General features: G+C 38.1%; 1 protein-coding gene across 1 annotated transcript; it reads right to left on the bottom strand.

Annotated features, from left to right (window-relative positions):
• Positions 1–1685: 1685 nt before the first annotated feature.
• LOC104828077 (uncharacterized protein C17orf104 homolog) lies at positions 1686–21347 on the bottom strand. The gene is made up of 8 exons (XM_010561522.1): positions 21243–21347; positions 14403–14530; positions 13997–14159; positions 9607–9708; positions 7247–9053; positions 4012–4146; positions 3716–3896; positions 1686–1954 (listed from the first exon to the last, which is right to left on the bottom strand). Exons 3-8 carry the CDS (start codon positions 14140–14142, stop codon positions 1695–1697), a joined length of 2631 nt encoding a protein of 876 aa, XP_010559824.1. The 5' UTR covers positions 14143–14159; positions 14403–14530; positions 21243–21347; the 3' UTR covers positions 1686–1694.
• Positions 21348–22042: the final 695 nt, after the last annotated feature.

Raw genomic sequence — 22042 nt, forward strand, 5'->3', positions numbered from 1 at the left:
TGCCTCATTACAGTTAACGATGGTACTATTGAGACTACATCTGCTCTAGAAACATCCACAGATCCAAAACTACAGAACTGCATTTGGAACATTTTGCAAGTACATATATATATGGAAAGAATTATATATTTATCCACAAAATGTCAAATTCAACATCGAACACCATGGAACATAAAAATCTTCATTTTTGTCTTTCAAACTTTGCTTATATCCCCAACTTAATTCACTTTTAAAATAAGAACTGCTCGCCAAAGCCATTCATTATATACTGATACCTAAGAATCTTAGTTTGTTATTAGTACATGTTAAGAGATTGTGTAACAGTAAGACAGCTGTTAAAGCATTAAAATATTTATAAGTGCCCTAAGAACAAAACTTGAATTACTCATTCTTTTCTAATTCTCACCCTGAACATTCACACCAATACATAACACTTCTGATTGTCTAGGCCACAGAATGGAGACTAGTTAACAGCAATTAAATATATTAAATCTTCCATGCAAAAAATTAATCAGTTAAACAGCTTTGGTAACCTAGTATATAGTTAGCTTTGTGTAAATATTTTGCAAACATCCCTTACCCCAAAAAATCCCTATATACCATGTGTATATTTATATAATAATATACATATTTCCTGAGTAAATCGTTAAATCTGCTTATTCGGAAGATTTGGCAAAATATCCAACTTTGTATTACTAAAATAGAATTTTAAATAAACATTCAATAAACACATTAAAATAAATATGGAATGTTTCTGAAAATTATAGTACCATGAACTTACATTAATAACAAACAATTTTTTAATTAAGTGCATACTATGTTATATAGTTACTGTTTTTTAACCCACTGAGGAATCAATAAATCTAATTTCTAATCCTGAGTGACAACTTTATATCACCTGCTAATGTGTACTTCAATGCAGTACTTACTGCAAATCTACAAAATCCTTTTTTTTTTTTTTTAATGGAAAATTTTAAATGGACTATGCTATAGAAAAGCTTGGTTTACCTTGGTTTAGCTAGAAACTGAATTGGCAGCACAATTGCTGAAGCATCTCACACAACCAACATTAACCAATTATTATTCTTGTCAAACTGTTAGCAATAACCTGGACAACCTGATTCCTTGTCACAAAAACAATAAAGGAGTGTGGATTGCTCTGTACAGAGTGATGGGATGCAAACTACTTAGTGATCACTTTGGCACTTAAAAGAACTATATAATGGTGCAAAAAAACCCTTAACAATTTATGAAATACCTTTCAAATGGATTTTTTTTTTTTAAGTATGCTAAATTGTATCATTAACAAAGAAAGGAGAATTAAGTTCTACCACACTCTGGTTTCTCAGGTCATGGCTTAACTCACAGCTGATACATAGCTTTGGATAAGCACACAAGGAAATGCTCAGCTATTGTTTAGTTCCTCTTAATAATAAAATTCTTATGTAGCAGACATTGCAATACCAGCAATATTAAAATTGCATTAACACTATTACAAGATGTGTCTCTCAACACCAGAATCACAGTAATAGAATTGCAGCACTGATCAGTTATGTTAACCCTTTTGCTTTTTTATAACCTATCAAAAACACACACTTTCCATGGTACTATCCAGGACACTTTGCCCTTCCCTCCCCATCCTCAGCCTTCTGCCTCCCTTTTGTTGTTTTTGTTGTTATTATTATTATTATTTGCTAGTATTCCAGAATCCTCATGGGTTCCTCAGGTTTTTCTTTTTTGCTTCCTTTGTTTTCATGCTCCATGCTGCTTTTTTCTTGTGTGCTTCTGTTTGGAGGACAAAGCTCTTGCAATGCCCTTTCAACAACTTCTTGTTTTACTGGACCGCTTGAAGAGTTTTTTGGCAAAGTCATCTGTAACGCACACCATAAAGCGGTACGAGCCTTGCGTGTGGAAGCAGCTAATTCTCTAATGGCAGCTGCCAGAGCCAGAACATCTACAACAGAAGAACACGTTACAGGTTAAACCAGTATACAAGCCTAGTAATATTAATATATTAAAACATTCCATAAATTTGTTCAACCCATCACTGGTATGCAAAGTGTGGTCAAGAAACAGCTAACATTGTACCCTGGTACTGCACTGGTTGAATTCCATCAGTTAGCATTCTTCTCTTGCAAATGATAGCTATAACATCTCACACTAATAGCAACCATAACTGTGTCCAAAATTCAGTGGCATAACCATCAGGCCTGTGAAACAACCATTAAGCCCATTTAATTAATGTTATCAGAGGGGACTATCTACAATGATACTCAACAAGTATGATTAGTAAAACTACCTACTCAATTCCAGCCAGATGAGCTTGGTGCAATCCTTTTTTCCTCCTTTGCCTTCCTTTCAGTGGCACCAATACCCACGCAGTCTCAGTGAGAAAAGGCTCACTGCTGATCCTTGGATATATGATCACCAACAGCAGAACTCAAAGAAACACATATTTCACAGCAAAAAACGGACTAAAGGCTTTTCTAGATGTGGTTTAGATTGTGCTTAGAACCCAACAGCAGCACAGCTCCTCTTCAGAAACATTAACACTGCAGATGTTACCATTAACCATAGAAGACTAATTACAATTTTTCTAACTGTAAGTATGGTACAGGATGGTTCGAATATTGCTTCCATATACCTTTACAATATAGCATTATCAAAAACATGGTTTGTAGTTTGTTTTTTTTTTTCTTGTAAGATGATGACTACCTGCTTCCTGGCTTATGCTTGGGGCTAATGTCACATTACACAATTTTAGGAGTAATTTTAGAAGTTGGTTTGCATATAGGACTATTACTTTTAGGGATGTGACATCATGCTTGACACCTAACTTGTGAAACCAAAACATTTTGACTCTCTTTACAATTTATCTTTCCCTTCTTACAAGGAAGAACTATCCCACACACACTGCTGGAAGGCAAAGATACCATACTGTCAGCTTCACTGCAGCAACAGGAAATAATACAATATATGACAGTGCTGAGTAAGGATCCAAAGGAGGATGGGGGTGAGGCAGGGGAAGTGTATTCCTCTTTGGAAATCGTTTTCCAAGACACAGGTATTTTCTGAAGAAAAATAATATGATCTTTACCGCCAAACCCCAAACTCCTGTATCTATCAGCTGTACGATCATTATACTGAACAGCAAGTTACCACTTACACTATGCTGTTAGAAGGGAATCAATTTGCCCTTGTTTTGCATTACTTCTACAGAAGTACATACTGCTGCTACAAATTATTTTGGCTTTACTTCAACAGAAGTTGGGAATCGTGAAATGTAATTTCTGGCGTTTTTGTGATTTAGATAAGGTAGACACAATTGATTAGCACAGCACCAACACTTCTTTTTACTTTATAAGCTGAAGAGAAAAAGAAAGACTAGCAATACCACTAAAGAAAGAAACTCAACTTGTTTAAAAACAAGTATGTTTTCACTTTTAGGACAACTACTTAAGGTTATATAATATCACTGAACAGTTTTTACAGTTCTCTTCTAGTCAAGAGGAAAATGTTTCGAAGTGTTTAAACTAGTAACAGAAAAACAGAAAAGAAAAAAGATCTCAAAGAAATTTAAAGTCTTTTAAAAAGTGACAGGTTTACAAACTTTTTTTGCTGAAGTTACAATAATTGCTGCATATTTCAAATGGCCTATTTTCACGATTAAATCTTTGCAAAAGCTTTTAAAGCTACAGAAATGGAAAACAGTTACCTTTCTCATTATTATAACGTGGTGCTCCTTGTCTCTGTGGATTAGCAGCATTAATAATCTCATCCTTACGCCTTGCCTGTGTTATGTGAATGGCTTCCATATGGCGTTTCAATGTAGTGGATATGTTACTGTGTACAGGGGTACCACGAAGCCTTTCCATTTTTCCTATTAATGTGAGCACCTGCCAGATACATTGAAAACACCAAAATCGTTAAGTATTTATAAGTCTCCATTAAACAAACAAACAAACATAAAACCAAAAAGAAATGCAGGAACTGTAACTGAAGAAGGCTTACCCTGGCTTGTTCTCGTAACTGGTCAACAATCAAACGATCAACTCGTGATGGGTTAGCAGGAAGTCGGGACACAGGAGTGTTATTTGAGCTAGATATGCGCTTTCCTGGAAAGTTTCTTGCAAGGTCAGCCTCAGTCTGGAGGGGAAATAAATAGCCATTTTAAATGTTTGAAACTAGTACAATATTACAATCCATATTTTCAGAGTCGTTTAGAATTCTCAAACACATTAGAAGTGCGCTTCCTATCTTTCCTTCTGACTGCATTTACAGAAAAACGTTCCCAAATATCCGTCTGGATGTACAACCAGTTGCTGTAAGAATGAAAATACTTCTCTAATTCAGCTCAGAGTACAATGCTTAGTGCCAGTTTTAGAACCAAAGCTGTACAACTTTATTTTAACCAATCTTGGACACAGACCTACACAAAGAAATTCTTGTACAGTACCCCAGGAATTTAAACTGTATGCCTCTCACTGCGTCTCTCAAATGTCACATATTATGATTACTAACAAAAGAAACAGGTGATCACACCAGCATAAGTTGTATCTGAAGTGCATCACAATTAAGCCAGATTTAACATAAACTGGTATCAGCTCTGAAAAAGTCATCAACTTAACTGCCAAACTGCCCATTGAGAAAGGAACTGGCCAAACCACTATACAACTCAGGCAGTGACTAAACATCACCAAATCTATTTTTGGATAAGAACTTCTCACACTTGGAGTAAAAAAAGACAAAACTAGCAGCTGATTCTCTATCTCGCTCCTTCTGCAGCATACAATGGACTTGGGAGAAAAAGATTAGGTACCACATTGCAGTTCAAGGCAAGGTTAAGTCCCCATTCATGCTATGCACATTCATACTGAAAAGATCTGCTGAAGTCCTTTTCTTTTTGTTTTACTGACATATCCATATTATTTAGTCTCTGCCCTCATCTAACGTGAATTACAAGAACTGACTGACTCCACTTGCATTCATCTCAGAAGCCTGAAAGACATTCAGAAAAAAATGGATGGAGAAAGGGTCATGAATTCATATACCACCACCAGGCATATAAGAATTACAGCTAATAAGCAATTCACAATTAACCTATATGCACACTTAATATTGCAGGCAATTCCTAACAGACAATTTATAGAAATTCTTTAAATTCAAGATCCCTGGAAAAGTGAGATTTATAAAAGGAAACAGGTAAGCTCACTGTCACCGTGAACTCCAAAGCAGCTGCTATGAACAGGTTTCTGAGAGCTGAAAGGGCTGACTGATTAGACAAGCTAGATAGAATTAAATGCAAGTCCCACTGGGGTGAGGGGCTCTGTCTACACTCCTGAGAAATTAATGTAGGGCGAGAATATCAAAAGGGTGAGAATGTCAAAAGAAAGTCCCTCCCTACATACTTATGTACAGGTGAGCTATAGCATTCTCCCTAACTGTACCTACAAACAGAGATTAATGCAGTCCAGGCACATTCCTGTCAGTCAGATGCAGTCATCCCCTTTTGAGGAATAATTATTTTGGTTGTAGGAATGTGAGCCACGCTATGGCAGCTGGCTTGTGGGATTGAGAACAGTTTATACTCATAAATAAAGCTATCTGCAGGTGTAGTCTGTAACTACAAAAATCAATGACTGAGAAAGCCTGAGTAGATCACTAGGATAAAATTGGATCACTCAGAATGGACCAGATCAAGTTAGTCAACGAAATCCCTTTGATTATTAAGAACACAAAATGAGGATAAACAATCCTCCTTTAACCATGAAAACACAAACCCCCATATATTATGAGATTAAAACTATGATTCAGTCTTCCCAAATGACTTAACTGACCCAAATCTTGCATGAGCAAGTTTGGAACAGCCTTTTTTGCCACAACAGAAAGCAGAAGAGTTTCTGAAAACACAGTTGTCTCGGACACACTGGAACGAGAATCATTATCACCCTCTCACTTGTAGAGAATTCCTGGTAGGAGACTGGATGGGCAGAACAGAGTCTTGTTTAAAGGCATCAGTGAGCAAACAAGACAGGCAGTTCTATTTACACCCCTAGAAGGTTGTTAGCAAGATCTCAACAGTTGATGCCGGAAAGAAAAAGGTGCTCTCCAGACATCCAGTTTGGTCAGGTATCAGTCTCTTTATCCAAGGACCAGGAAGCTTCTCCAACATGGAAGAAGTAGACAGGCACTCAGAGTATAATTAGGACTATGGATTATTGACAATCTAGTTTCCAAGACCTGACATGGAGTTCAGAAATTTGACTCCTCTTGGGAAAGCATTTCCTGCTCCTTTTAAGTGCAGAGCTTTCATTCTCAAGTGTAACACATTTCTCAGTAGTGTGATCCCACCCTGACAACAGTTCTTAGCAAGAGAGTCGGAGGCAGGAAAGTGACTGTAACAAGAAGAGTATAAATTGAAACTTCCTTTGGGAGAAGTCACATCCACTTAAAACACTGTAGGTTTTCTCTACAGCCATGTACAGAGTGATCAGCATGATTTTCTTTCTTTTCACTAAACCAAGATTTAGTAAAACAAGAAACAAAAAAGGGAAGGACACCTCTATATCACAAAAACAAAAACCAAAAAACATGATGAAAGTTCTCTCCTTAAATGACTGTGCAGGGAAAAGGAGAGCCTAGGTTTATAATACTTTAGTTAAAGATTTAGCTGGAGTGAAAAAGTACAGGATAAGAAAAGAGATCCATCTAACCAAACTGTGCAATAAGAGCATTTAGAGCATTAAGGTGCATAAAACGCCAGTACTTTAAGAACGACCTGTGGTTCTTAAACCTGCTCTATCATCATTTATGGCTGGTGGCTCTAGAGTCATAACAAAGGCCTACTGAATTAATAACAACTACCTAATGAACTTTTATTGACCATATAAATGAAAAACATCCAAGCAAACAATAATTCAGTGCTTTGGCCAGTGACACTTATCACATTTGTTGTAGCAAATATTGTAGGTTAATAGAGAGAAATGTGTTAGCAGCCCTGTGTAAGGGGAAGGAGCCTTAGGAACTGAAGCTCAAAGCTACACAATTTAAAACCAGTCATGCCAAACAATGCAAGCATTATATTCAAAGCAGATGTTGTAGATGGTGTTCTAGGTATTTAAAACAAACAACGTGACAACAGAATTCTCGTCTCCTCAAAAGTAGTGACAGCCCAGAGTATCTACTCTCTATAAATTGTTTCATGTGATAACCAGCTTTGACAGGAAGTTATTGTCAGTTGTGTTACCTTCTTTCTCTCTTTCTCCAAAGCTCTCCACTGCTCATAACACTCCTCCAGTTGGATATGAAGCTCATTAGCAGGTCCACTGCGATTTCTTGGAGGTCTGTATTTATTAAATGGTGTTGGAAAGGCAAAGTATGGTGCAGCTATTTCCCCACAAAACAGGTCATTGATGAAGGGATTTAAGTGGTTAAAGTCATCATAATGAAAAAGATCAACAAGTTCCGAGAATGGAAATGTTGATGGAGGAAAACTGAAATTATTTGCTGATGAAAAGAGATGGTGATTAAATGGAGGAAAGCTGGGATTTTGCTTAAAATCAGACATTAATGGGAAAGAAGGAAGAAAAGAAGGATTGATGAAATCTGACATGCTACCACCATTTTGTTCGTGCTTTTTTCGGAACATATTGAACTGCTGACGGTTTGAGGTTGTATACCCAAAATGAGGAATCCAATTCCTTCTGCCTCTCCTATCATCTTTATTACTACTTTCTTGGGTCTGCTTTTTCGGAAATCTGTGGTATTTTTCAGGGTCTTCACTTACAGCATTCTGTTGCTTTAACCAGTCAGATGAAAAATTAATGGGGAATTTACGGTATTGCCCCTCCTTATTAGTCAATGAATCATGCTGTGATCGTCCAATGGGTTTCATTTGCTTCTGATTTTCTGAGATAAAATTAGAAACTCCCAAATTATTAGAAACACCGTTTGATATTTGTAACCGTCCACCTTTCCTTGAAGGGAGGACAGGTAAGATCGGTGAGTAGTAAGAGGACTGTGTTATAGACTGATGGGTGGGAGACCCAGCGGACATGGTTGAAACCCCTGAAGATGACTGTGGACTTGTTACCACTTGCTTTCCATATGTGATATCCGATGCAGCTGTTGGACTTGCCATTTTCCCATCCAGCCATGTACGTCCATGGTACGACGAGTAACTCCCATTTTGCGTAACATTTTTTGCAGATAAATCATATTCAGCTACTTTATGAGAGCATTCTTTAGGACTAATATGGATCTTACATTCATTATTATTAAAAGCATCCCCCAAAGTAAAGCTATGATGACCATTTTGCACATGGCTTTCCTGTGGTTTTCTGTTTGCCCCTCCAGAAAAATTATTTTCTTTAGGGGGTTGATTGAAAAAATATAGCGCTGGATGAACAGATGACTGCAATTTATGAGCAGCTGTAAAGCTTTCATATCTTTTAGAAAACAAGTGGTTGTCCTGGGATACTTTATCCCAAGAGTCATCAACAGGCTGATTGGAAAGATCAGGGCAATACTTAGTTTGTTCTTGAGCATCATTTTTCAGAGCTTTGCCTCTTGTTCTTTCAGTTTTCCAATACTCTTTCTGAATGCTAGTGCCTTCTTTCATTCTGTTCTGAGAAGAAAAAGTGCTAAAATTGGAACCAATTTTTTCGTAGTCTCCATTTAACCTCATGTGGTCATAACTGCACAAATGCTGATTATAGTCTACATTTTGAAATGAAAACCCTTCTTGGTGAATTGTATTATTATTTTGCAAAGACGAATTTTCAGGATAACTGGTCTTCAGCATATTATCAGGCTGAGTGCAAGGGCCGGATGGAGAAAGCCAAGACTCTATGAGATGAAGATCTTCCAGACCTCTGTGTAACATCTCCACATCATGAGACTTTTGCAAGTGTTCCTGATAGTAGTTCTGTGTGCCTGTCAGGTTTGAAAAATCCTTACTTTCAACAGAGTGCTTAGATGAGAGCCCTGAGAATTCACCATTGCTTCCAAGATCAGGTGCCCACATCGGTGGAAACAATCTTGAAAGAGAATTCCTGTAACAAAGTTAAACAAACCTCCTGCAATGATTTAAAACATTTCTTACATTAAAACAGTTCATGTAACATGGTTATTCCCTCATTACATTCTTGGCTAATCATACACAGCCCCCCTCCAAAATATAGGAGTGGGGGAAATATTCCTGCTATAGTTGAGTAAATGCCATGTGAAATCTGACTACCAATGCTGTTCTCTAATGTTTATAATACGTATATTCAGAACTACAGAGTTTATTTGGTTTTATTAAATATTTTAGATTTGACTGTATTCAGCCAACTCCCTAATGGTTAAAATGAGATATTTGCCCCCCCGCCCCCGAAATGCTGTAGGAAGACTTTTGAAAATTCACATTTCTAACAGTTTGTTGCTTTTTTTTTTTTTTTTTTAACTGGCAATTGAAGTAAAGAAAAACACTTCTACATTTCAAGGGGATTCAAGGGACCTTTGTTACTCAACTCCATGAAATAATTCAAAATGTATATCCTGTCTGTGTGACAAAGGATGTAAAAACCAATACGCAACATATAAGAACTTTCAGAACAAACTTACCAGTCTGTAACTGGTTCTGGCTTGCTTGGCTCCTCTAAAATGCTTGACACTAGCCCAAACATATCAGGGGCATTGCCAGAATAAGAAAGATTTATTGGTGCCCTGAGAAAACAAAAAAGCCTAGATAAATAAAAGTCTTTTTCTCCTAAACAGAACAGGCAAAAGTAAAAGTAAAGCATTAAACCTTTAATTTATTTTAGCAGGTTCTGCTAAGTGTTCTGAATTTAATATATTCTCAGCACCCATATATAGAAATCTCTTCCTGCATTCATGAATTCTGTGGCCTAAATGAAGTAGAATAATTTTCCTAACTTCTTCCTTCACCAAGACTTCTCAAGCTGCTATGTGAAGAGACAGGAGCAGCAGCAGATTTTCCTCTCTTTTCAATAAACATAACTATTTTATAGACATTTCTTCAAATTCCTTTAGAGGATAAGTATGATCCATCTTCTCAAAATCTAGAGGATTCTAATTTATCTACTTCCATTATTCAAGAACTATTATTTTCATCTCCAAAAAATTAAGTTATACTTAAGTTGAACCACTTTTTAATCCCCTTTTAGAAAGAAGTTGGTAAAAACTTTATTAAATATTACTGATAAATGCCAAAGGTGTTCAACCATCACTACTCTTATGCCAGCCCGTCTTTCATCTTTTACTTCAGATGCAAAATGAGATTTTTACAGAGCTGTCTGTAATGACACCTAACTCTTACTCAGAAGTTAATTAAAGCGTAACACTGTTAAGATCTCCTTCCTTCTAACATGCATCATTTGCTTCAATAAATTTCACTCATCATCCTATTCCCATTCAGCTGATTCGTTTCAGGGTCCCTGAAGATCTCTGTGTCTTCCCTGGTGTCAGCTTATCCAAACAGCTACATCGTCTGCTAATGCTGCCACATAATTACTCACACTGATTTTGCCAATTAACAAGGACTATAAAACGTGGGATAAACTATTAAGACTATCACCTTGTTAATCTCTTGCTACAGTGAAAATTAGCCACTTATGCCTTACTAGCTTTTAAGACCACACCACATTTTCACTTCTAACTACCTCCATTACTTATTTCATGACCATTCGGTTACCTCCGTAAGGAATCTGGTCTACGTGTTTTTGTTTAGGATATACGCAAGTGCTAAGAATCTTGAAAATGTTTTATGAATGTAGAACTGTAACTGATATTTGATAACCAAATCTATTCTGTGTCTTTGTCAGACAGCAAACTTTTTTCTTTCTCTCTCTCTCTTTTTTTTTTTTTTTTTAAAGGAGGCCTATTTACTTCCAATTTCTGCAATGAACCAGAGATCACAGGTGAAAGCTTGCATCTAGATGATGATTTTCAGCAAGGGAGAGATCAATTTGCAATGTGGCATGGAAGTTAAAAATAAAATTACTGGCCATTTTAGAACTGCAGACAGGGCAGCAGGAAGCTGGGTGGACTACAAAAGGAAAAAAAAAATTCTGGGAAAGAACAAGCACAGACCAGGAGCGAGTCTAAAATCACCTAAACAAATTTTAGAGACTAGATGGAAGTGTGATGAAGCGTTCAGCTGTTCCTTCTGGTACATACACTGGAAATACTACAACGCAACTCAAGGCAAGAGAAGCTGAATCCTTGACAAATTCTGTTTCTTAATGCAGTCTCAAGCCAGTACTGTTCACTACCAGCAATCTGAAAATTCTTGGTAATGTAACGTGTCAGGAAGCATCTTGTATCATAAAATCCTGATCCACCCTGAAAGGAAGATACTTCCCATGAAAAACACTGACACACGTGGAAAAGAAGTCAACTATGTTCTTGTCTTCTGGTCTCCCAATAAAGTATCCTCCATGAACAACAGGACAACCAAAGTTAAAAACAAAAATCCCAGTGTAACAGGCATTCAGTTTTCTCAAGTCCAAGGTAGGCAGCTATTATCCTTTCTGGTTTGGTACCAGAAAACACTTGCTGTAAAATGCCTTGATTCTATAGCATCAAGGAATCAAATCTTTACCTCCTAGTGCCATAAGACAACCTACTGCTTACCAAGGCAGAGCAACATAAAAAGAATCCATGAAAATAACCAGCACATGGGAAAGGCAAAACCATACCAAATTGCTTGCAATTCTACGAAATAAAATACGAATGTTCAGCCTGACACCAAGTTTGTGGCAGTGAGCAAGCCTGCCCCTACAGACAGAGAAAGAACAAAAAGTACAACAGAAGAACCAAGACCTACAGCTCCTCTGCAAAACTTCCAAGGTACTGGTGAAAGGAAGAGGGTTGCAGATGAAAGAGCAACAGGTAAATGGAAATGGTACCTTTGCCACATCTGTGTTCTGTTCCGGCTGTTGTGATTAACTCTAGAACTGAAGCTGGGGACATGTCCATAGCCTTTGAGGACAGAAATTAGATGGAAATATTGCTTTCCTTTGGGGAGATACTGCATTTGAGAATATGCTTGAATTCTTTAAAGGTGCCAATAATTTCATCCAATCTAGTGCTGAACAAGGATGGACTTTCAAATGGACATTTCTCAAGAGAAGTCCATGGCACCAGAATATTGGTCTATTGAAAGGCCTATACATAGGTCTGAGGTACTAGGGCTCCTAGAATTTATTGTGGAATAATTTCAACGGTCAAAATTTTGAGAATTAAAAGGACAAAAGTGTGAGCAAAGTTACACTGCAAAGAAATCTCCAGTGATGGATCAGTTGCTCTCAGGAGCAGCTTAGAGGAACTAAAATGATACAGATGTACTGTACCTAATACAGTTAGGCACCAAGTACCCTAACATATTACAAGAAAAAAAAATAAAACACTGAAGTTTTTTTAACCTCAAGGAATACTGCATATCTGCCACCTCAGAATGGGTGTAGACATGGATAATCATTAATCAGCAAGCACCATTTAGTTGTTTAATTCCTTGAAATTTTTTTTTTTTAAAAGCTACCTTGCATTTGCTACCTTGCAATAATCTAAAGGCTGTTTTAAGAAGAGATTGTATATTTTAATTAGTGGATTGCCACTCAGAGCTTAAACTTAGCACTACAGCTAATACTAAAGCTATATGATCTTTTATTTAAAAAAAAAACCAAACAAAAAACCACCAAACATCTTTGTGACACTACCAAATGGTATTTATCTTCTTTGCAATGCATGTATCTTCCTTAACTGTTACCTTTCAACTTCTTTTGAACCAGTGGACTCCCCTTTCTCCCCACCTCAAACTTCCTCTTTCTTATTAGGCAAGTGATAAAAAAAATGCAGTGAGATTAGTATTAGAAATACTAACAGTGTCATCAATAGCATCAAAAGCTGCTGTGCCAGTCTGTACCAACCAACCACCCCCAAAAGGCAATATTATGTTGCCAGCACTTGGTGTTAAGATGGAAAGAAGAGAGTGGTAAGCCTAATATGAAATCATTGTTTACACATTTCTAAGGCTGGAATAGTTTTAACATTAAAATTTCAATTGCTGTACATGAGCCATAAAATGACCAATGTGAAGGAGAGAACCAATTATTTCAGCAGGTACCCCCCCCAGCTTCTTTAATCGTTCCCTGTTTCTTGCAATCCTCATATCATTCACAATTTTATAGAAATCATTTCTCTGCAGAGCTTTCTCTTATCAAAAAATGAAGAGGAGTTTTATTTACTCTCCACTGACAGGGAAGCTTTCAAACCCCATCCAGCCTTGCTGCCCTTCTCTGTACCTTTAATAATTTTACTGCATTATTAGGACTGGATGATCAGAAGTGCCTGCAATAGTCAAGACTTGGGCAGAGTGGATTTCTCCAGGGGAAAAAAAATATTTTGTGATTCAAGTAACAAAGACCCTTTTGCATTCATTCAGCATCCAAAACGACAAAAAAATTTTTTTTAACATAAAATCGAACTTGAGTGCCTTATATTAAGGGCACAATAAGACAGTAGGCTGGCGTATTTTCAAGAGTAGCTGTATGAGTATTTATGCTTTCAGCGGCAGAGGTACCTGTGTGCAACACTCTGCATTGTTCATGTTCCAGGAAATGCTCTACATTATCGAGCAGGATCATTATGAGCTACAGTACTGAGGGATGGGAGGCACAGAAGGAGAGTGGGTTTTTTTCCTTAAGGAGTTTTCAATTACATACGGCAGTTTCCCATTTCATTCCCTAAATGTAGTATTCTTTCCAAATTTTTAAATGCTTTTACATGTAAACACACACATCTATACACACACAGACCCCCTACCTTTTTTCACAACCTCTGTAATAACTATTATACAGCAAAGGAAATTTATTGAGTTTCTAGTTATCCTGTAAACTCTTCCTAAAAAGATCCAGAATCCCATTTGCTCTGCTCCATAACAATCTCAGTGTTCCAGAACACCACCATAAGATTATACCAAGAGTGCTCATACCGTTTCTTTGTGCAGTCTTGAAAAGAAGTTTTTGAGTTAATATCCTCTCCACATGCTGACCAGTCACTATACAGACGGGAAGATTCTAGCGGAGGTGGTGTACTAGTAATTGCTCCTAATAACGGGGAAAATAACTGAGTGTCCATTTTTTGTTTCTTGCTATCTACCTATGTTGAAAAAAGAAGGAAACATTTTTAACATTAGATGTTTATGTAAACGAGCAGTAAAGGCAACAAAGCAAACCCTTCCTTTTATATCTTAAGCTAAATAATTCTTCAGGAAAATGAAACGTAGCTATGCCAAAAGGATACAGTTTGAAACTTGTTCCCTCCCCCGCCTTCACATAGTCCAAATCTGACAAATTTATGCATCTTCTAAAAATAAATAAGTAAATAATAAAAATTACTTACTATGCAGTAATAGGAATTCTCTACAGATTTCACATTGTAGGTGTTTGTGTATCACGTTCACAAGCTCAGAATCTTCTAGCCTATGTGACTGGAAATGCACATGTCACAGGCATACGCATCCCTTCTGAGAAAACAAAGGGAAGAGCAATTATCCCTGCTATATCCCTGAGAACACAAAATATTCCAATAAAGAGCCCACGGTAAGCAGGCAGGGACATTTATAAACTTCACAGAGCAAAACGTGGGTAAGAAAACTAATCTGTCTTTAAATACTGGTCCAGAAAAGACTATTATAGATAAATTATTTATTCAAAGAATAAATAATAGGAGATCTAAGTAACATTGGGAACTATACCTCATAAGGTATCTCAACGAGGAATTGTCACAACAGAACCTGTGACTGACAAAGGTTTAAACAGAATATCAGAAACCTACTCTTGAGTTGGAAGGGACCTTTGGGGTCATCTAGCCTAATTCCCTGCTCAGAGCAGACCCAGTTAGATCAGGGTACTCAAAAACTTGCCCAGCTGAGTCTTGAGATCCCACCACATCCTCTCTGGGCAAATTTTTCTAATATCTAACTGCTGTCTGGTTTAAAAAAGAAAAAAAAAAGTACTGAAGATAGTCTGGACCACTTTCTCTATAACCTCCCACAAGGCAGCTGCACGCTCCCATAAGATCTTCTCTTTCTCTTCTCCAGGTTGATCAGACCCAGCGCTCTCAGCCTCTCCTCGAACATCCCATTCTCCAGCCCACAAGCATTTTGGAAGCCTCTGTAGGACTCACTCCAGTACCCTTCTTGCACTGGGGAGCCCCAAACCAGACACAGTATGCAGCTGTGGTCTTAAAAGGGCAGAACAGAGGGAATCATAACAGTGCTCACCCCTCTGGCTACGCTCTTGCTAAGACAGCCCAGTATAGGGGTGACCTTCTCTGCTGCAAGGCCACACTGCTGATTAACATCCAACTTGACCACCAGGAGTCTTGATCCTTGTTGATTAACTTTTGCAAGTTTTGACTCTAGGAGTAAAACCTGAAGCTTTCTTGGAAAAAAACACCCCAAACTTTTATGATAAAGAACTGAACTAGCTGCCCTTTAATTCTCATAAGTAAAGGCATCCAGTAAAGATGGAGTACTTGTGGTTCTGAAAATAACATTTTGGATACTCAAAAAACCCACAAACAAACCCCCAAAACCCAAGAAACACCCAAAACCCCCCAAACAAACAAAAAAACCCCCCACCCCCCCCCCCCCAAACAACAACAACAAAATCCAACCCCCCCAAAACCACAGATGTATCAGATGCAAGAGGCTGTGGTATTGGCTGCAGACTGGAGCCGACTGCAGCATCCATCCCTGTGCTTTCCATCTTCCTGAGAAGGCCGGTAACTAACAAAATTGTCCTAAGGAGAACATTTAGCAGCATCTGTTCCAACCCAATTCTAGAAGCATTTCTTAGTGAACTGAGGTTCTTATAAGCATGAAGAAAAACACCACTAAGTCAGTTTAAAAGAATCTGTTGAGTGGATTTCCTATTTCAAGACATATTTCATTGAAGATGCTGCCTTTCAGTTTGAGTAATACAACCCACCTTCCTGAAACAATTTCTGAATTTTTCTGTTCCTGGCAACAAAAAAAAAAAAATGGTCAATAGGCCAACTCAAAAAATAAACTTCTTTTTCTGGGGAAAAAAAAACCAAAACAAAACAAAACCCAAAGGAAATATATTAGTATTTGTAAGGAAGTGATTAATCTTTAGCCCCCAAAGAGCACATTAAGTTGCCACCACACTGCCTACTAATCTATGGACAGCAATGTCTGGGAGAATGGAAAGAAACTGAAGATTAAATGACTGGACATTCCAATATATTTACACATACCTAAGATCACTTCTGAAGCCATGAGACAACGCGGAGGTTGTTTGACAATGCCCAGCTTCTCTTGGACTTGTTAGTCATAAAGGTTTGCAACAAAAGTAACAGGTTAAAAAACTGTGATGTTGTGCATGTCACTCTTCTAGCAAACGCCTCCAGCTAAGCAGGTTTTTCTGTCTTTCCAAGTGTCTCATTACAGACAGAGACACAGAAGGGCGCAATGCTACGAAGATAATGAAGAGGAATTTGCAGAGCTGCTGCTGGCAGATGTCCTCTGTGTACAACCTGGCAGCAGGAAGAGTTCTGAATATGCTGCAGAAAAAAGTGTAGTTAGCTTATTCTAGGATCCTAACATGCTGAACTCTGGATACCTGGCTGCTGAGGATGGAGAGGAAGAATTTTTTTAGGACTACGAGGACAAAATTAACTTCTGTCACATCGTTCATTGCAAATACAGCTGGAATAGGTACAAAATGCCAGCTAAAAAAAAGCTCTTTCATCAGGATGGTCAAACTAGCCTTGGATCCAACAAATGAAACCATCTGCTAAATCCTTATTGAATAACTGCAGAAAGACCTCAACCGCGTACTTATTAAATTCCTGAAAAAGCTAAAACACACAACATGAAAGCAACAAATGGTGCTACAGTGATGACTGGGTCTTTATACTTAAAAACATTTAAACCGATCTACTAAACTCCCATTTTATTGCTTCCGAGATAAAAATTGCATTGTCACTAGGAACCATATTGCCAACTCTGAGACTGGTGCTTACCTCTGAAGCCCTGAACAAGCCAATAGAAAACAGAGGGTTTTTAAGGGAAATTCACACTGTCTGAATACAGTTTTATGCATTCAGCCTGTCTAGAGCCACTTCAAAAGTTTTTTATAGCTAGAGCTTTTTAAAAGTTATTTACATCTAAATAAACTAAAAGAACAAAACTTCAATATTCATCATTTTACTGTCTCAAGCCCCATCCTTCTAAGAGAGAAAATGCTAAGTTAATTTAATTTTTCTCACTCCCCTCTTTTCTCAAAAGTAGAACCATAAAACCTTGCTTACTACAAATCCTTGGCCGGAATTTGGTTTAGTGAAAGCTGTCACGGACTCAGAAGATCTCCCTTCTGGGTCTTGTCTGAAAAGGTACTAAAGAAATATTACCTGGCCAAGTGTGCTCCTACCACAAGCAGGACAGAACAACCCTTCAGTGAATTTTTTGAATACAAAAAAGCTCACACTGAGGACTTATCACTTGCTATAAACTTGTCTTACACATCCAAACAAATCCCTAATAAATAACAGAATTAGAGGTACTATAACCCTGTAGAGGCTAGACACATATGTTCTCTAACATTCCATACAAACATGCTGTCAATATCTCTATCATTAGAGACAAGAACAACTTCCTGGCCCAGAGACTAAATGGCACAACAGTGCTACTGTGATACAGGTAAACTCTTACCCTGCAGAAGAGGACGAGGGTGGTATCCAAATTATCTGCTACAGGTGACTCCAGAACCACACACAGGTATCATTTAGGAAAGCAGTAGCAGACCAAGGCCAAAATTTTAGCAACAATTTAGCAGTATTAACAAGCAAATGTCAATGCTAGGAAGCAACACAGAGATAAATTATGCTCCTTGGCTAGAGTATAAAATACTTTTGCATAGATTAAAAATAGGATCTGTAACCAATGGATTTATCTTTTATTTTCAGAGCCATTAATCACTGCTAATGTGAGTTGTGCAGGACAATGTGACTAAAGATCAGCAGAAGAGGTACTTCATGTACCCTAGATACAGCCTCGTCACTCAGCACTTCCAAAACGGTGGAGTCTGTCATTCTATCTAGTTAAACAGAATTTCAAAATAACTGAGAAACTCTCATCTGTGCCTTACATATGAACTACGAACAAGTTACAGTAAAAAAGAAAAAGGGATAAAAGTGTGTTGTCTCCTACAGCTTGCTTTAGTTTCAAAATTCTTCACTGAATTTCAGACAGAATCATAACCTCCATAACTGGCTTTGCAAAGAAAGGACTGCCTGCAGAGGCACAGACATGTTTTGCTCAGAGTTCCAACCTTAAAAATCAATGAATGAAATGCTGTCTCAAAAAAGAAAAAAAAAATCAAATGAAAACTCCTACAGTCTTCAGTAGGGCTTTTACTTCATTCTTTCCACCCTGCAAATCATGGGAAAGCCACTGCTCTCACTAAATTACCTCTCAAAAACAACAAAAAACTTACCACATCTAAAACCTAGATACATTATCTCGATGGATTTTTTTTTCTTTCAAAGCATAAAAAGACACAGCTGCTGTTCTTTCCTGTAAAATGGAAATGTGCATGTACTAAACTTTCTCCCTGCACACGAAACTGAACACAATTTTTTTCCAAGACATCTAATACTATTAAGTCACATCTTATCTTCAAAAGTAGGCAGAGGGCTTTTAACTTCTGCAAGCAGCTCATCACAACTGAAGAGTAAGCAAACTGAAGAATTTACCAAAACCATTCACCATTTCCAAAAGCCTCATGCAGTTCTTTGTATTTAGAAGCTCTTCCAAAGTTTCTTTCATTTGAGGAGAAATAAACGAGTAGAACTTCAGCAGTACAATGTTAACATTGTAACTATAAAAATATATTAAACTAAATAGTATCAAAGCTATTAGGCATCAATATTGTTATGGTATCTGTGACACAAGTCCTGTACTCCACTGAACACCGACTTGCTTTTTGCTACCTGGCTCCTTTGTGTTTCTGCTTCGCCCAGGCTGTGAGCTAAGGATTTGCCGTTACTACGTAGATGGTGTCACTGGTCCAGCAGCAAGGACAAAGACCTGGAGGAAGGCTGTTACTCCCTCACTCCTCTTCCTGCTATCCTCCCATTCCCCCATCAAGTACCAAGCTAGCACAGCTACCAGGCATGTAGAGGCAGATGAAATCTACAGATCTTAGTAAAGGACTTGATAAACAGTAAATTGTATTGGGAGCAGAGAATCCTGCATGGGAGAGATCTTGGAACAGCTGAGGTTAGAAGGGACCTTTGGAGTCAAGGCCCCTACTCGGAGCAGGTTGCTCAGGACCTTGTGCGGTCAGGTCCTGAGCACTGCCAAGGATAAATAGGACAGAAGACACACAGAAGTGCCAGTGTGCTCCCACTGCACCTCTAGACACAGATAGAGACAAATTTTCCACAGAGAGGGGTTTCTGCCTCACCACCGCTGCTTGAGCTAGGAGACAGAGATCTACGATCTTCTGAAAATCCTCTGGCTGAAGATTTAACAGCATGGTGAATACAGCAGAAGACTCGAATATTATTTGTCATTACTGGAAATGTTTTGTTTCTTGTGTTGTCCAGCTAAGTACTGGAAACAGTTCAAGACTGTAACCATCTATTCTGAGATGGTAATAGCTGCTAAGAGCAGGGAAGACCCCTCAAGCAGACTGGAAGTAGTTTTAGGGAGTTTCATAGGGATCACTACATTATGCCAATTGTATGAAATGTTTGCAGTGACATTATGTATATCTGGGGTACCTTGCTGAACTATAGCATTAGAGGACACAGACTAAAAAAATTCAACAGGGCGTCGCTCTCCTGTTCAGAGGCAATAACAGTTTATGGCTTATATCAGACTAACAATTCTCTGAAAAGATATATTATAAGCTAAAAGATAATGTGATCAGAGCTAAATATTTGCTTCATCATATAATTACAAGAAATTACTTTTATTGACATGAAGTCCCATCTGACAGAAAGTTCTTGATTTTCCAAAAAGCATTTGAGCTAAATTAGGAAAAAGCCTTTTTACAGTCACTTATCCTAAAACTGCACAAACTCACTGCTACAGACCACTGCTCACAGATGCTTTTTATAAACATATAACGACAGTAAATGACAGCACTGCACCATATTATTACTTATATACTGAGTGTATTCTTTGATTTCTTGGCAGGATAGATATTTCCTGTTTACTTCTTGTTTTTCTTGGCAAGATAAAGGAAGCCTAAGAAAAAGCATTGTTTTGGTTTTTTGACTTAAGACTTCTAGTAACTCCTACCTACAGCTACCTTAATCTATAGCACACTGAAACTGGTTAACCCATTCAGGATGCACTGCTAGTAATTCTCTGAAACTTGTGAGTTAAAAAAAAAAAATTAGAATTCTATAAATTGCCTTCTTGGGTTACCTCAAAAACTAAGCAGCAGAAGTAAACAGGTGACAGGGACGTGTCAAAAACTAAAACCAGGGGAGAAAATAGGTCAGTTATTCAGATATCTCTTAATATCAGGGACAAAACCATAAAAATGGCAGATTACCAGAGACATCATTCTAAATCCCAATTTCATATCATCTAAAAGACTTGTTGCAACAGCAAAGGGAAATGTTCCTTTTCAGCAGTCAAAGAACTAAGAAACTTTTTTTCTGAGAAAAAGGAATCAAGTTTGTCAGACCTCTCTTAGACAGTTGGGTCAAAAGCATATAAAAAAGGCATCACTTAAGGCAGGGGGAGTGGAGAAGAAGTATGTTTATGAGATTCTTGTTCAATATGGGTTCTGTAGTCCACTTACCATTAAGAACACTCATGGGCTACTGGGCCATTTCTTTTGTTTGTTTTGAACACTAGCATCTAAATACATTCATTTCCTATAACCAAAGATGGTTTTTGTCCATGGTAACTTCCAGCAGTTGTTCTTCAGAAGACTTTGGTAAGTCTCACAAATGCCCTTGACAAGAGGCACTCAAAGCCAGACTGAATGAGGAACTGCTGACTTCCACGAATAGAGGATTACTCTCCTGCACTGACACAGTGAAAGCTGCTCCATTTGTACTGCAGCATTCTCCTCAGGTGTTGAGGTTTTTTTGTTCTGTGGTTATTCAATACATTTAGTTAGAAAAACCAACATATCATACAAGTATTTATTTCTGTTTACCTAAGCAAATTCACTTTTTGGACTCACCTGTGACTCGTAATGACCAGGGGTGGCACTTTGTTTGACCATGTCCTTGTTACCAGTATACAAGTTCTCTTCTCTGAAGTATGCAGCATTGCCGTGCAAGCAGAAACTTAGATTCTTAAGGACAGACTTAGCCTATTTAAAAGCAATTAAAAAGAAAAAAAAAGGCAATAATTATAAGGTCTGTCAAAGTTGTAATTATTATGCATGAAACCCATTTCTAGCTACCCCTCATTGCTCCTCCCACCATGTCTCCACATCACACCACCCACAGCTCCTCCACCACCTACGTCTCACGCATTCGCAGAACAATGACAATGTTGCTTTATTGCTGTGAGATCCCACATCACAGAACAGCTCAGCAGATACTAGAGTTGCTGACCACAGGTCACAGAGACTCCCAGAATGGGTAAGCCAGCTGTGCCATGTTGCACCTAGGACCATGCAGACAGAGGCATACTGCCTGGCAAGATTCCTCTCTTCAGCTTTATCCTGTCACACAGACAGATACATCACACAGGTCCACATCCATCATGCCAGTACGCAAACTCACCCCATGATCCTGCTCAACGGCACACATCTGCCACAGATCTGAACATCATTCCCACCACATGACAGGACAAACAATCCTCAAGTACCTGGGACTGCACCCACCTAAGGGTTCCACTCCATCTTCAGACTCATAGCTTCTGCCAATGGAAAAGGCAAGGTTGGCTCCTGCCACACATTGCTATCCAAAACCAGGTGTGATAAAAGCACGTTCGCAAGAGCGCTCGAAGTATAACATGCTGATTCTAAAATCC

This window comes from Haliaeetus leucocephalus, unplaced genomic scaffold (assembly GCF_000737465.1).
Source record: "Haliaeetus leucocephalus isolate CR32 unplaced genomic scaffold, Haliaeetus_leucocephalus-4.0 Scaffold0, whole genome shotgun sequence".
Lineage (NCBI taxonomy): Eukaryota > Metazoa > Chordata > Aves > Accipitriformes > Accipitridae > Haliaeetus > Haliaeetus leucocephalus.

Excerpts from the sequence above, each read along its gene's own strand:
- LOC104828077 (XM_010561522.1), bottom strand. The coding sequence starts at position 14,142 with ATGGACACTCAGTTATTTTCCCCGTTATTAGGAGCAATTACTAGTACA. Across the intron at positions 4,147-7,246 it reads TGGAGAAAGAGAGAAAGAAG|ACTGAGGCTGACCTTGCAAG; the intron begins GTAACACAACTG and ends TTTCCCCTCCAG. Across the intron at positions 3,897-4,011 it reads AGTTACGAGAACAAGCCAGG|GTGCTCACATTAATAGGAAA; the intron begins GTAAGCCTTCTT and ends TGTATCTGGCAG.